Source organism: Chiloscyllium punctatum, chromosome 15 (assembly GCF_047496795.1).
Source record: "Chiloscyllium punctatum isolate Juve2018m chromosome 15, sChiPun1.3, whole genome shotgun sequence".
Classification (NCBI taxonomy): Eukaryota; Metazoa; Chordata; class Chondrichthyes; order Orectolobiformes; family Hemiscylliidae; genus Chiloscyllium; species Chiloscyllium punctatum.
The window spans coordinates 39,235,910-39,252,565 of record NC_092753.1 but is presented as its reverse complement, the minus strand read 5'-3'; the positions used below and the strand labels follow the sequence as shown (position 1 = coordinate 39,252,565).

At 38.3% G+C, this 16,656-nt stretch overlaps 1 protein-coding gene across 1 annotated transcript; it reads right to left on the bottom strand.

Moving 5' to 3' along the window:
* Positions 1-1,515: 1,515 nt before the first annotated feature.
* On the bottom strand, positions 1,516-13,962 carry LOC140485905 (TLR adapter interacting with SLC15A4 on the lysosome-like). The gene is made up of 2 exons (XM_072584352.1): positions 13,898-13,962; positions 1,516-4,297 (listed from the first exon to the last, which is right to left on the bottom strand). Exons 1-2 carry the CDS (start codon positions 13,935-13,937, stop codon positions 3,393-3,395), a joined length of 945 nt encoding a protein of 314 aa, XP_072440453.1. The 5' UTR covers positions 13,938-13,962; the 3' UTR covers positions 1,516-3,392.
* Positions 13,963-16,656: the final 2,694 nt, after the last annotated feature.

The window sequence follows — 16,656 nt, the reverse complement described above, 5'->3', positions numbered from 1 at the left end:
GGCTTTAGACATTTAAATTCAGAATAAGACAGATCCTGCTACAAAAAAAGGGTGTGAATTAGATTCCAGCAATGATCATGTGCTCTGCTGTAAGGCTTCCTGAGCAGGTAAGCTGTGTAATTCTAAAGAGGTCCGAATTGGAAGTTCAGGCCAGGAAATGAAACACCAAGTAAAAAAATGTACAATGGCATTCTAACTGAATTTCATTGGGAAAAAATAGATGAATATGAAGAGACGCACTTAAAGAATGGCATGAACTTGAGCAACAGCTAAAGCTTCTACTGCTTCCCCACTAGTGTAGCTGTCATACATTCAAAACCAACTTAATGTTTAAAATCCAGGTGTGAAAGTTGAATTACATTATCCCCTCCTTACAAATATTAATTGAAAACTTTATTCTCAGAACATGCAGCTAAAGAAAATATTTCAGCAGAAGTACTGAAATGGAATGTGTTTTTACAGTAACAAACAGTAAAATGAATACTGCATAATACTAATTACTTTTATTAAAATCAAAACAGGAAATAAAATTGAAATGTAGGATCTAATATATAAATATGAAAAAAATCAATCTTTTAATTTTAAAGCTTGAATAGGATTAAAACATAATAAAAATATTTTAACAGTAAATCATCCAATCTGAAGTAAAGTGTTATGCTAACTACATGATTTAACAAGGCTACAGTAAGTCTTAAACAGTTGATTAACATAAAATACTTCACAATATTTAAATGAATTATTAACACAATGCAATTTCATCTTTTTAAAGTGTATGATTCAGTAATACTGAGAACATAATCTGACTGAAAAATATATCTTATATCATTTAGAAAATAGGATTATTTCTAAAATTCTGCACCTATTTCCATTTGTACTTTGGCTTTGATTCAAGTAGCAACATTTTACTTATGGTAAAAAGCTATAAGATCTTCAAGCAAGCTTCCTTGCACTTGGTAGTGATTTTTATGGAACATATCTAAACACTAAGATGTCAACATAACCAAACTTAATTCCTAAAACTGATGCACAAAAAACAGGAAAAAGACCATTTAGATCCTGTATCAAGATTCACCATGACAATTTGTTATATTTTTGCTAATTATGTTTATGTTAGTCGCTTAATCAGGAATTAATCCATTCTTATTTTAAAACTTATTCACTGTGCAATCATTTGGGGGAAAACTGTTAAATGAGAATTGTTTATTGTAACAGCCAATATACAGGACTCCATTTTTTAAGAAAGTAAAGTTTTCATTGCTTTAAAGTTATACGATGTCTAATAGTCATTTTTCCAGTCTGTGAATTAAGTGCAGTTTGGTGGCTGCCAACAAAGCAATGTATTTTGCCATTGCAGGACATGCACAAAATTGTTTCAGCATGGTAATGTCATGTCCAGTGTAGAAAATGTGTTGCTGGAAAAGCGCAGCAGGTCAGGCAGCATCCAAGGAACAAGAGAATCGACATTTCGGGCATAAGCCCTTCTTCAGGCTTATGCCCGAAACGTCGACTCTCCTGCTCCTTGGATGCTGCCTGACCTGCTGCGCTTTTCCAGCAACACATTTTCAGCTCAGATCTCCAGCATCTGCAGTCCTCACTTTCTCCTCATGTCCAGTGTAAGTGAGTTGCCTGAGGAATCAGCAGCCATTTAAAAAGGTGGCAACTCACAGTGTTATTCCTTGAAAAATATTGAAATAAGTGACCAGACAATTTGTTTGCAGGCATTGGAAATGGGATAAGTGTTTACCTGAACACAAAGAATATTTTCTAGCTGCCAATGCCATCCTTCCCCATGAAAACTGTCTAATGCTGAATGAAACTCTTCACCAACTTGGTGTCATTTTGACTCAAGGATGAGTTTAGTCCTGAATATCCACACCACACTTAGACTGTCTATTTTCCTCTCTGTAACAGCACATAATTCTTTCCCTGTCTTAATTCATTTACCAGGCAAAAGTGAGGACTGCAAATGCTGGAAACCAGAGTTAAGAGCAGAGTGGTGCTGGAAAAGCACAGCAGGTCAGGCAGCATCCGAGGAGCAGAAAAATCGGCGTTTCAATCCTGATGAAGGGCTTTTGCCTGAATTGTCGATTTTCCTGCTCCTCGGATGCTGCCTGACCTGCTGTGCTTTTCCTCTGATCTAAACTCAATTCATTTACCGTTTAAATCTTCATCCAGCATTTGTTTACTATCAGATTTTCCTATTTAAATGCACTTTTAGCTCACTATCTTTTATAAACATAAATTCAACCAGAACAGGAAGTACCTGTAGCCTAACTGACACCAATGTCATTCACCCATCACCCTTGGGCTACATTGGAGAACAGTCTGGGAAAATCTTGATCTTAAAATTCTCATTCTTGTTCTCAAGTTTGTCCATGGCCTCAGCCCTTCCTCATTCTGTAGCCTTCTCCAAGCTTACAATTCTCTGAGATCACAATATTCCTCCAATTCTGGCAACTTCTGCATTCACAATTTTAATGAACCTGCCTCTGTGGTTGTATTTTCAGCTGCTGAGGCCCTCAGCTCTGGAATTCTTTTTCTGTCTGTCCTTCTTAAAGGTATACATTAAAATGAACTCTTTCATCATTTTTTTTTGGTCACCTGTCCTAATATCTGCTTTTGTGGCTTGAAGTCAAATATTGTTCCATAACACTTCTGTGAAGCAACTTGGGAAATTTGGAGACTACATAAGTGCAAATAATTTTAATGTAACATCTTCAAACAATTTCAACAGCAGGATAGAATGCAAACCATAACAAGGAAAAAGCACAACAAGTTTGCCAGACTGATTCCTGCAATGTCAGGACTGACATATGAAGACACACTGGATTGGTTCAGATTATATTCACTGGAGCTTAGAATAATGAGGGGGAGATCTCATAGAATCCTATAAAATTCTTCAGGACTAGGCAGTTTAAACACAGGAAGGATGTTTGCATGACTAGGCAGTCCAGAACCAGGCATCATTATCTAAGTGTTGTGTTGGCCATTTATAACTGAGAAAAAGAGAAATTTCTTCACCCAGAAAATGGTGATCCTCTGGAATTCTCTTCCACTGAAAGGGGTTGAGGTCAAAACATTAAATGTTTTTAAGAAGGAGTTAGATATAGTTCTTAGGACTAGAGAGATCATAGGGTATATGGAGAAAGCAGGAACAGGGTACTGAGTTGAGTTATCATCCATGATCATAGTGAATGGCGGAGAAGGGTCAAAGGACCAAAAGACCTACTCCTACTCCTATTTTCTGTGATTCTATAACCCACTGTCTCAATGCCCTCTTTATCCCCATCCTGCTCTCTGTTCAATCATGGATATGGCAAATCTACTCAAAATTAATTCATTTTTAATAAGTTATACCTAAAATGTAGATAAACTTGGATAAAACTTCTCTTTCAAGCAGATATCTGTAGATTTGGTGTACTGAGTTCATTTGATTGTATCTCACTCGCAACACGTAACAGGCAACTGATAACCATGTCCTTCACCTTTGTAGTTTCCATGTTCTGTTCTCGTGATAGTATCAGGCTAATCTGATCGACATTACTCATTACAAGTTCTGATTCCATGATTTTTGTTGGGGATGCATTGCTCACCATGCTATCCATCATGTATTGCTTGTACAGTTCCAGAACTTTCTGCTCAAGATAGTCATTGAGTTCTGAATTGGTAAGTGGCTGAGAATGCTGAATGATGCTCTTGTCTCTAGCACTGCACACACGCCAACAGGATGTGTCGCTATTGGCTGGCTTGTTTTGGAACTCTGCTGATAGTTTGGGGGACTCCATTGGCAGTGTGATTTCTGAAGAATACAAGAATGGGACCATATTTATATTATAGCTGTCCTGAGATGTCAGGCCAGATGGTTCCAAACTAATTGGAAGCACTTGATCTCCTGCAATCTGGAGGTCATTATAATTATCACAGATACTTTTACAACACGAGGGAACCAAATACATTTCCTTACTCACACTGGAGCTTCCTGGGATATCTACAACAAGGGACTTTTGCCTTGTGATTGTTGTGGCCTGTGAGGGCTGTACCAATGGTGTAGTTATTTTTTCCTTTGCACTCAGTCTGAAGGGTCTGTAAATAGACTTGCACTTTTGAAGAAGTGACAGAGCCCCATTAGGAATATCAGCCTGAGACAAATTCTGAAAATTGCTGACAGAAGTCAGCTCTTGAGCCATGTTATCCTCAGATGGGTTATGTTGCTTCTGCTCATGCTGTCTTGTATTGTTCTCATTTTCAATTTCATTCCAGTAAGGAAATCCACAGATGAAGCCTTCACTTAACATACCTGAAAGATAAAAGCACAGGTAAAATGCAAATGTACTGTTGCAAGCAGAAACCTACACCTGTTCAAGGCAGTGTTCTCAAAGAATACAAAATACCACAACTACTGGGACTTTGGCATAAAAACAAAATTATAATGGAAGTGAAAATACTGCTGGGGAACTAAGTAGCTTTCCAGATGATGAAGATAACTGCCAAGTCAGCTACAATATTAGGGAGATTAGTATCATGTTGCACTTGTCACAACCCTATAAATGAAAGCGCTCTATATAATGAAGTCCTTTTTCTTGGAATGTAGTCACTGTCGTAACGTAAGTAGCATAATTAGAAATTAGCACACAGCAATGTAATAATGTACAGCTAATTACTTTTATGTGTTGGTTAAAGAATAAATATTGGACTGCATTTCCTTTTTCTTTAAAACAGTGGTATGGAATCTTTTATTTATCTCATATGAAAGCTGGCACCAAGATTTCCATAATACCAGACCTGAAGCTTTAGTTTAAATTTTGTTTTCAAATCTCTGGAGTTTAAAACAATACATTGTTCCTCCATTTTGCCCAAGTTCCCTGCTGAAATTGTCAGAAAAGCCATTCAATAAGCTGTCCCAATGGGTAAATGTGCTGCTGAGTATAACAGTTACCTCTAAGGAGAAACAAATCTCATGTTTTATGCTTGATCAGTGCCTAGTTGACTAATTTCAACTCATATTGTAGAATGATACCTACAAGTGGGTACCTCAGCCCTGGGTCAAAGAGGGGAAAAGACAACCAAGATCTCTATCTTGTGATTTATTCTAGAATTAGATGCAAACAAGATCTGGCTCAGTTAAGTTGCCCTTCATATTTGAATATTCCAACAACATTTAGACTGATACCTCCTGTACAGACAAAATACTGAATGGCTGTCAATGGTTGTGGCACTATTGTCCAACACAGGACAGTCCAATAGAAGGGAAGAAAAGAGGATATGAAACAGCACTTCCTCTACACCAATTTCTTTTTGTAAATTACTATCTACATAGCCAAAGAATTGTAGAGTGATACCTACAAATAACTTTTCTAAAAAAGGGTAACTGCCTGAAATGTTATCACTGCTTTCACTCCACAGCTGCTGCCAGACCCATTGAGTTTCTCCAGCAATTCCTGCTTTTGCTTCAGACTTCCAACATCCGCGGTTTATTTTTAGTTTCTTTGTTTTTAAAAGAAGAACAGAAAGTCTTGATTGCCATGTTTCATGCTTTATGAGGCTGGACGTGAACTTCCTGAACTTTATTGCCAATCAGAATATGAGGAAATGTTTATCCTCACAAAAAAACATGAGCATGATAACTTCATAATTAACATGATTGTACAATGCAAAGATCATGCATTACAGTTACTTTCTTGGCATAAGCCTCCTTTTTTACAGGTTTTTAATTAGTCAATTCGCAATAACAAGTCTGATAATGGAAATAGTGATAAAAAGAAAAAAAAGGTAAGCTTTATTCTGATGTTATAGTTTTACTTAACTATTGTTACATTCAGACTAATGAAATGGTACCTATTAGTATTAATTTATTATGAAGTTTGTGCATGGATTTTTGGTATTGGCCAAACTAGCCAATGAGGTGCAGGTTAGTAGAGTTCTATATGCTCTGTCATAATCCCTTATTTCATTGAAAGTAAAGCTCACCTTTATGTTAGGTTAGGAGGAAATTGATTAAAAAAGGAAAAGTATTACATTTGTATAGAATCTTATCATATTTCTTAGAAATATTATAAAATAATTATGTCACAAATTAATTCACTGACTTGCATTATACAGATAAGTAACAGCTACCTTGCAAATAGTGAAATCCTACAACACCAACAAGATTAATACTCAAATACCTAAATTGATATTGCTGGTTGAGAGTGGAATATTGGCCAGGACACGTGGAGAACTTTTGTACGAATTGTGTTATGATGTTTTACATGTATTTGAATAGGTTGATGTTTCACTCAAAGTTTAAGATGGCTTCTATTCAATAGCAACTCCAATAAAGCATGGTTTCCTCAGTACATTATTGAGGGAAAGCCAAGGCTAACTCTTAAAATCCTAGGAGTTTGCAGCCAAATTCTCGAAATGAAAAAGCAAATAGTACTAAAGGAGACAATATTGAATTGAATTGAATTTATTGTCACATGTACAGAGGCACAGTGAAAAGCTTTGTCTTGTGAGCAATACAGGCAGATCACAGAGTTAAGTAGCATAGATAAGTAAATAATAGGTAAACAGGACCAAAAACAAAAACACAGTTATAGACGGATGTTAAGAGTTGGTGAGTCCATTCAGTATTCTAACAACAGTAGGGTAGAAACTGTTACGAAACCAGCTGATGCCTGTGTTCAGGCTTCTACACCTTCTCCTCAATGGTAGAGGTTGTAGAAAAACATTGCCACGGTGGGATGAATCTTTGATAATGCTGGCGGCCTTTCCATGACAGCGGGCCTGGTAGATGGATTCTACAGATGGGACGTTGGCCTTTGTGATTGTCCGGGCTGAGTTCACCACTCTCTGTAACCATCTCCAATCTTGAATGGTACAGTTGCCATACCAGGTTGTGATACATCCAGACAGAATGCTCTTGATGGCACACCTATAAAAGTGGGCAAGGGTATTCGCCGTCATGCCAAATTTCCTCAGCTACTTGACGAAGAGGAGACGTTGTTGGGTCTTTGTAACCAGTGCGTCCACATGAAGAGTCCAAGAAAGCTTGTTGAGGATGACCATTCCCAGGAGCCTGACACTCTCCACTTGTTCCATCTCTGTGCTGGTAATGTGTAGGGAGGCACACGAGTAACATCCTGCTGAAAGTCAATAGTGAGTTCCTTGGTTTTGCCAGCATTGAGAGCTAGGTTGTTCTCAGTGCATAATTTTCCCAGGTCTTCCACCTCCGGTCTGTAGTCTGATTCATCACCATCTGAAATTCGACCGACTATGGTGGTGTCATCAGCAAACTTGTAAATTGCATTAGTCTGGTATTTGGCGACGCAGTCATGGGTATACAGCGAGTACAGTAGGGGGCTGAGTATGCACCCCTGGGTGTTGAGTGTCAGTGAGGATGAAATATTGTCCCCAGTCTGCACCGATTGTGGTCTGTGGGTCAGGAAACTGAGGATTCAGTTGCAGAGAGTGGGGCTTAGTCCAAGATCACTAAGTTTTGTAATCAGTCTCGAGGGGATAATAGTGTTGAAGGCTGAACTGTAGTCAATGAGTAAGATTCTTATGTAACTGTTCTTGGTGTCAAGATGTTCTAGGGAGGAGTAAAGGGCAAGTGATATGGCATCTGAAGTGGATCTGTTGGTCTGATAGGCAAATTGGAGTGGGTCAATAGTCGTGGGAAGGCTGGAGTTGATTAATACCATGACCAGCCTTTCGAGCATTGCAGAAAGCACTATGTGCAATGGAAGCTCTGCTTTTGGCATTGATTCCTCGATCCTCTGTCAACAATGAAAGTAATTTCATTGGAGAGATCAATTAAATTAATCAAGCAAATCTTGCCTTGTACAAATCCGCAAGAATAATGTTGCATCAAGAAAGTCTGCCCCCTGATTACTATCAACAGGAAAATGTAAAAAAAGGATTTCAGTTTTTGGCACCATATTAGTCAGTTTTTCTGCTATTTCTACTTTTGCCCAAAGATCACATTTTCTTGCTCCACGTCATTAGAAAGTCCCCTCTATTGATATTCTTTCAGAACTGTCTGCTAAGTAATGTTTAATTTCTAAACTTGCCCTGCCCCTGAACTTAAAATCTCTTAACCAACCATTGTTTTCTTGAAAGGTCTGCTTGCATATCTATTTTGATAGCCCAATTCTTTAAATAGCATTAAAGGAATTCTGATGCCGCATTATTAAAAATTACATAAACTTCCTATAGCTCTGTAACTAAAAACAAAATTCTTCAGTATGTTATCTCAAGAAGATGCTTCCTGGTTAAATGATTGAAGAACTGAGAAAAATGTTCTCATGACCTACAACAACAATAGTGACTCATAACTATATGGTGCCTTCAAAGTAATGAAATGTTCGAAGACACTGCACAGAAGCACTATGAAAGGGTATTACAGAGCTCGACTAATGTAGTAAGGGTCTGGCCAAAATTGAGCTATGGCAACTGAAGTCACAGCGAACCAATGGCAAATGGTGGAGCAATTAAAATTAAATATGCACAAGGGCACAGAATTGGAAGAGATGAGATATTCAGAGGATTATGGTCTGGAGAAAATTACAGGGATGAAGAGAGGCAAAGCCGTGGAGAGACTTGAGAACAAGGATAAGAATTTTAAAATTGAGACGTGGTTTAACCAGAAGCCAATGCAACCAAGGCATGAACGAGAGTTGCAGCAGCAAGTGAACTGAGACAATGGTCAAGTTGTCAATATCGAGATGAAAATAAATGATTTTAGGAATGGCATTAAAATTAAATTAGAAATGATCAAATGTGACACCATAGTTAAGGACAGACATGCTAAATTTCAGACTGACACCAGGAAGCAGGTAGGAGTCAGCACCCAAGGAAAGGAATTTGGAACAGGGTCTAAAACCAAAGGGTGCATTCTTCAACATTTAATCAAAGGATTGTTTGTCTAGTACTGAATACCAGATAAGCAGAGTGATAATTCATCTAATGTAGAATCATGAGAGGTTTTGGTGAAATAGATTAAGGTGTTATCAATATGGTACTGTAAACTTCAGAACTTTAATAATTGTTCATAGATTGAGAGAATCAGCAATAACTCTTTTTGGAAAAAAAGAGACTATTGAAAACTTTTATAAAGGAATTAAAAACAATGTGCTAATTAACCATCCCTGGGAAGAAGGAGTTGAAGCAAAATAAACAAGCTGTTTCCTGGGAGAGAGGAACTAGCATTACCTGATAACCTGCTGTATCATGACAAATGGAAAAATAAGACAGTATGCAGAAGGAACATCCTGCGGTAAAAAGGTTAATTGCGGGAAACAATTGTCTTCAAACTGACAGTCAATGCCAAATGTAACAAGGAACAGGAAAGTTATTTAGTTAATTATTTTGATGAACGAAGCTAATGTTACATCATAAACTTGAAAGAGAGAAAATTGCATAATAAGTCAACTCCAGGCATCTTCAGCATCAGAAATTCAAAGAACAACACGAGACAGGATTGACCCCTGGACACATTCAGAGACAGACACTGTTGGTTGGAATTATAGCTAAATTCCACCATTAATCAGGTAATAATTAAGTTGTGACAATGTCAAAAATCGTACAACACCAAGTTATTGTCCCACGGGTTTATTTGAAAAAATAGCTTTCAGAGTGCTGCTCCTTCATCAGGTGTTAGTGAGGGAGTAAGAATTTATAAGGAAAGATCAAACGGTCATTCAACTCATGCAAACAAATTGAACACATATAAGATGGCTCTTAAAACTTTAATCAGTTAGAATGGAGGTACATGTTTTGATTGATTAATTTGAATTTCTTTCAAGTCACTGCCATGAGACAACTTAAGATGTAATCGATATAAAGGAGGTGACACCTGCAGTCAGACAGTGTATTTTAGGCATGAGATCTTGTTTGGAGTCTGTGTCTTTTATTTCCAAAGTAGGAGTTTATGAAGTGCCACATTGATTGACTGTCTACAAATTGTGAGCTTTTTGAACAACATAGAATGTTTCTGCAAACTCAAATCTGCGAATGCAAATTCACCCCACAGATTTATATGTGCATATATGTGTGTTTGCGTGCATGTGAGAGATGGCAAGAGTGTGTTGGCGGGGGGGGGGGTGGGGGGGGGGGGGGAAGGAGTGGGGGCGGAGAGAGAGAATGTGAGGGCGGCACGTTGGCACAGTGGTTAGCACTGCTGCCTCACAGCGCCAGAGACCCGGGTTCAATTCCCGCCTCAGGCGACTGACTGTGTGGAGTTTGCACTTTCTCCCCGTGTCTGCGTGGTTTTCCTCCGGGTGCTCCGGTTTCCTCCCACAGTCCAAAGATGTCCAGGCCAGGTGAATTGGCCATGCTAAATTGTCGTAGTGTTAGGTAAAGGGTAAATGTAGGGGTTTGGGTGGTTTGCGCTTCGGCGGGTCGGTGTGGACTTGTTGGGCCGAAGGGCCTGTTTCCACACTGTAAAGTAATCTAATCTAATGTATGTCTATGTGTCTTTGAGAGAGAGTGTGTGCAAGTGTGAGGGAGTCTATGCATCTGAGTATGTGTATATGTTTGAGGGATAATGCGTGTGTGTGAGTTTGAGAGAGGATGTGAGGGAATATATGCACCTGGGAGAGTGTGCGTGCATGTGTATGAGAGAAAGTGTGTGTTTGAGAGAGGGTCAATATGAGTGTGCAAATTATTTTTAACCCATGATCATGGATGAGGCTGCCTCATGGGTACTGAACTTGGCTATCAGCCTCTGTTCAGCGACTCTTCATTGCTGTTTTTACCAAAGTCCAACCTTGGAGGATGGTCACCCGAAGATCTGAGGCCGAATGTCCTTGACCACTGAAGTGTTCCCCGACTGGGAGGGAACATTCCTGTCTAGCAATTGTTTTGTAGTGTCTGTTCATCTGTTGTTGTAGCGTCTGCGTGGTCTCATCAACATACCATGCCTAAGAGCATCCTTGCCTGCCGCATATGAGATATACACACAAACACACTCACACAGATCCTCTCTCATATATGCACTTTCTCTCTCTCTCTCTCTCACACACACACTCACACAGACGCTCTCTCAGATACATCTACTCTCTCACACTCATGCACTCTCTCTCAAACACACACACATACACACACAAAGTATTTCTCAAACACACAAACACACTGTCAAATGCATAGACCTCCTCAAACTTGCACACACTATCTCTCAAACACACACACACAGCCTCTCTCTCCCCCTCACACACAAACACATATATACACTCTCACCTTTCTCACATGCACACACACATGCACATATAAATCTGTGGGGTGAATTTGCATTTGAGGATTTATGTTTGCAGAAACATTTTATTTTGTTCAAAAAGCTCACAATTTGTAGACAGTCAGTCAATGTGGCATTTTATAAACTTCTACTTTGGAAATAAAAGACATAGACAGACTCCAAACAAGATCTCACGCCTAAAATACTTGTCCCTCTTTTATATTGATAACACCTTAAGTTGTCTCAGGGCAGTGACTTGAAAGAAATTCATATTAATCAATCAAAACCTGCACCTCCATTCTAATTGATTAAAGATTTAAGAGTCATTTTATGTGTGTTCATTTTGTTCACATGAGTTGTATGACTGTTTGATTTTTCCTTATAAATTCTGTGTCTACAATCTTCCTCTCTCACTAGCACCTGATGAAAGAGCAGCGCTCTGAAAGCTAGTGTTTTCAAATAAACCGTTGGCTATAACCTGGTGTCATGTAGTTTTTGACCTTGTTGAACCTAGTCCAACACCGGCACCTCCACACCTTGTGTTGTGATGGTTAACCTGCTTACTTGAGGCATTTTATCCTTGTTGCTACATGCGATAAAGTTTAAATCATTGTTCCACTATTTTATTGTCTTTGAGATTTCTTAATAAGCAAGCAAATTAACAGTAGTTTTTGGTAATTTACATGCATTAAAATTCATGTGATAACTAAACCTGCACAATGCCTCCTGTTTGTATAGCTCCCCCATAGCTTGCTCATCATGGTATGTTGTAACTTTGATCATACTCCTAACCAATACCATCATAACCTACAAAAACAGAAATTGTTGGAAAAACTCACTAGCCCTGGCAGCATCTGTGGAGAGAAAACAGAGTTAACATTTCAAGGTCCAGTGGCCCATCTTCAAAAATTCATAACTAGTTTATTTCCTAATGCATTATGGATGTGCCTACACCAAATGGATGCATCAGTTCAAAAGGCAGCTCAGCACCACCTTCTCAAGGACAACTAGGGATGGGCAATAAATGCTAATCCAGCCAGCAAAGCCCACATCCCATGACTTTTAAAATAAAATAATTCCATGAAAGTTATTTGCTTCTATCTGGGTAGCAAAGTCAAGAATTTGAAATTAAGATAATTTCAGCACTGTCAGCACATTTTTAGGGATCTGAGGATTGAAGGAAACTGATCCATGGATTTCATTAACTTATTCAAAGATTAAACCTGCAAAGGCAACTAACCACAGTGAAGACTGGCATTGGCCCTCAGGTAAATCTAAACAATGAAGCGGGCTGTGGATGGATTTGATAACACTTTCCATTGAGTTGGCAAACACTTTAGTCCTCCTGCCTCCACAGTGTTTTACTTAAATGAAAGCACCTTTTCAAATTTATCTGAGTGTTCTGTCCGAATCTGAAGTAGGAGAGCTTCCCATGACTATCTTGATCACTGTTATCTAATTACTCAACAGCATCCTTCAACACATTTTAGGATGGCAAATAAAGGGCTCCATGATATAATAGTAAGACAACCTCCTGCACATAAGAACAAATGTGTCACAAAACATTTTCCACACCTCGTTTTTAGCAATTATTCAACCAGCAGCTAAATGCTGACCACAAAACGAGATATAAAAGAATATTTGAAAAATTATGATCCATAAGATATAAATAAGATAAAACCTAATATTTATAACGATAGTTTTAAAAATTATTTAGAAAAGTTAAATTTGCAATATGTGATAGTGGCAAAACTCATTTTAAAAATTGTGTTGAAATGTACAGTGCAATTTATTTAAAGGCTAGTTTTACACAAATGTCATACATAAACTCTGCATCCTATTAATTGGATTGAAATCTATAGCTATTAACAAATTTATTCAAATGATGACATTTCTCCCTATTCATGAATTGGAAGGCTGAAGCACCTCAGCTCGATCCTAACGTAAAATGCATATACTTTATGTTAACAGAGCAGTGGGGAGGGTTTGGCATCAAAATTATTACTATTTGAATGAGAATAGCACTATTACTGATGGATAAAGAAGCTGAAACAGATTCCTCCCATTAAAACCCCCCTGCTAAACATAACTATGAATACTGAAAGCCATCCTACAATAAATTTGCATTTCTATTATCTCAAATATATTATGTATCTTATATATCAATGGTCTGTTGTAGCTCAGTTGGCTGGACAACAACTTTCTAATTCAGTGATGCCAACAGCGTGGGTTTCATTCTTGCACTGGCTGAGGTTATCATGATGGACTCTCCTTCTCAAACTCTCCCCTGGCCTGAAGTGATTAAATCACCATTAGTTGTTTTACTCTAATGAGAGAGCAGCCTTATTGGCCGTTACTTTCATAACTTAATACGGTGCAGCTTCTGCCATAGATTTAGAGGACAGATAACTCATAATGTTTAGTTTAATACTCACTTAAAGTGCAGTTACTAATTATTATTTTACTAAATATTCATCATGCATTATATAACAAATGTTAAGAATTAATATCATGATGCAGTTGACCTTCCTTCACTGCATATTTAATACTTGTCTCAATCCCATGCTTACATTAAAATATTTCATCTTGTTTAATATCTCTGAACATTTCAGTTGTTAACTGCAAAGTCATTTTAAATTTTGCTAAGTGATTTGATATTTTATGAAGCTCAAATAAAATGCTTACCTTCCGTAGCAGTAAAAACATTTAATTCACCACACACCATACAACAGAGAGGAACTGCTCACTTAGAGGAAGTTGAAAGTCTATTTATCTTTACAGATCACATCAAAGAGGAAGTAACCAGTAACGTCAACTGATGTACGTTTTTGTTATGCAACAACATAAGGAGAAAATAATGAATTAGACATAGATTTCAATGTTTGTGTAATGGTAATAATGCATGAAGCAATCCAGATGTTAATCTGATATATTTGACTGACAAGCAAAAAAAAAAGAACTATTTCATATTGTGAGGCAATTTAACCAGATGCATTAGGCACTAAAATGAGTCTGAGGTAGCTGAGGAAGGGTTTCAGACTACAACTCTGATTTAATCCCTGTTAGTGCCAGATATTATCTTGATAAAGGATTTGAAGCATGCATGAGAAACTTACTTTCTTCTAAAAAGAGCAGGTATTGTATTACTCTACCTGATGGTTGGGACAAAGAGAAAACAAGAGATATTGTACTTAATAGCACAGACAGCATTCTCAGAAGTGTCTGAGAACAAATATACCAGGTCAGCGAGCAAATTTACAAGCTGACAGATAGCATTTCTGTAGCTGTCGCTATGATCCCATCTGGTGTGTGGACTCTTCGTGTCAGGGTGAGGATATCATGGAAAGGATGATATCCTGCAGGAGGACTGCAGTGGGCTAGACGTTGTTTTCTATGTTGGTATCAATAGCGTAGACAGTCTTTTTGCATAATCTTTCTAGCCCCTGAAGACATGGGCAGTAATAAGTCAGTTGGGAAAATATGATGTGATTAGAAAAATAATTTTTCAGAGAAAAAAAAGTCCAATCTTAGTCTTTTCAACAAAATGGGAATCATGCGAGTGAGTGGCGAGAGGTCTATTTACATGAATTTTCCTTTCATTATTACCTAATAAATCCTCATTTATCTGTGGTTTACCACTTTACCAGTCAATGGAGAGAACCTAGATGGTGAAAGTCAAAGCAAATACCTGGAGGTTCCTGCTTGCCACTTGCTCCTCTGGGGTTCAACCTTTAACAACAGTCTTCAATATTTCAGAGCACACTTTATAGCAGTATCTGTCCGCATCTTTCATCCTTGGAGCTCTGATTTGTACAAGAACCAGCTCACCACCTCATCATGGCACATCTCTGACTCATTAGAATACAGTTCATCATGTTAATACTTACACTTTCAAGTGAATGAATTAATGACCTTTATTGTCACATATACTCAAAGAGTACAGTGAAAAGTTTAGACATTGCCACTTACAGCACCATCTTAGGTACAAAGGCATCTAGGTACAGCTTCTTCATTTACAAGATCTTAGAAAATAGAGAAATGAAATAACTAGCTTTGCATAAATAAAAGTCCAGAACAGTGGTCTTCCAACACTCAGTAAACTGGCACCTAGCCTCTATTCCATCCTGGCTCCAGACTGTACCGGGCTTCACCTTGAGGACCATGAGACTGGGACATCGGTCCAGGCTGCCATGCCTCACTGACATCTTTCATTGTAATGCTGCTGCTGCCATGCTACTTTGCATGCACCCATCTCATCTGTTGGAATAGGGTGCATTTCAGGGGGTCTAATCTTAATCTTTTAGCAGAAACTCACTTTGTAACTACTTGGATGCATAGTACATTTCTGTCCTGCCTTGCTTCTTTGCGTGCCAATGCTGAACTTATAGCTTTATAGTACTTCTGTCCTGCCATGACAGTAGTACTACTGCTGGTGAGTGTAAGATAGCTAGTGCTGTGGCACTGTAGAAGTATGTGTGCATATAATGAGGTGTGCAGAACAGAATTGCTTGAGAATGTCTTGGTAAAGGTCATGGAGAGTAATCTCCATAAAACTCACCAAAATTAATACCTATCTACCTACTCATCTTGTTAATATCCTCCCCAACTGCACTAAAGGACTAACCAAGGAGGGCATTTGCTCCAATCCTGCTGAGGTGCAAGTTTTCCATTTTTAATAGCTACCATTCCCAATGGTTCCATTTGAACTGATCCCAATTTCCCAAAAATCTGAAGTTCTCCTACTTGCACCATGCCTCACGCCATACTTTTGACTCTCTCGGTTTCCTGTTTCCACTGTCATGATCCTAACTGACCTTATGAGTAGATAAATCAAATCCCAGATTGAAATCTAGTTATATAGATCACCGATTGTTTTGCTTTGGTTTTAATGAGGTGGTCTCTCAATGAAATATAAGCGCACAATGTTATAGATTTGGCTTTAATAATAAAAAAGAAGTTTGTTATGCATAAGATATTTATATATAACATAACTTGAAATTGCAAAACACATGGTGAAACAAAATTCCACCTATTAGAAATCCCTTCAGTATGGAAAGAGGTCATTTGGCTCAATGAGTCTGTATTACCCCTCCAAAGAGCATCCCACTCAGACCCAGGCCTCGACCCTACCCCTGTAACCCTGCATTTTGCTATTACTAATCCACCTACCCTGCACATCCTGGACATTATGGACAACTTAGCATGGCCAATTTACCTACCTTGAACATCTTTGGACTGTAGGAGCACCCAGTGGAAACCCACGCAGACATGGGGAAAACATGCAAACTCCACATAGCTGTCACATTAGGATGGAATCAAACCTGGGTCCCTGGCACTATAAGGCAGCAGTGCTAACCACTGTGCCACCATGCTATTCCCAACACCATTGCTTACAACACTCAAATGCCAAATAGAGTTCACTTCTTTATCATATCTATAGGTTT

What these genes read in the sequence shown, in the direction of transcription:
- LOC140485905 (XM_072584352.1), bottom strand. Translation starts at nt 13,937, where the DNA reads ATGGTGTGTGGTGAATTAAATGTTTTTACTGCTACGGAAG. An exon ending in TGTTTTTACTGCTACGGAAG is followed by an intron (nt 4,298 to 13,897) that starts GTAAGCATTTTA and finishes TTTATCTTTCAG; the next exon opens with GTATGTTAAGTGAAGGCTTC.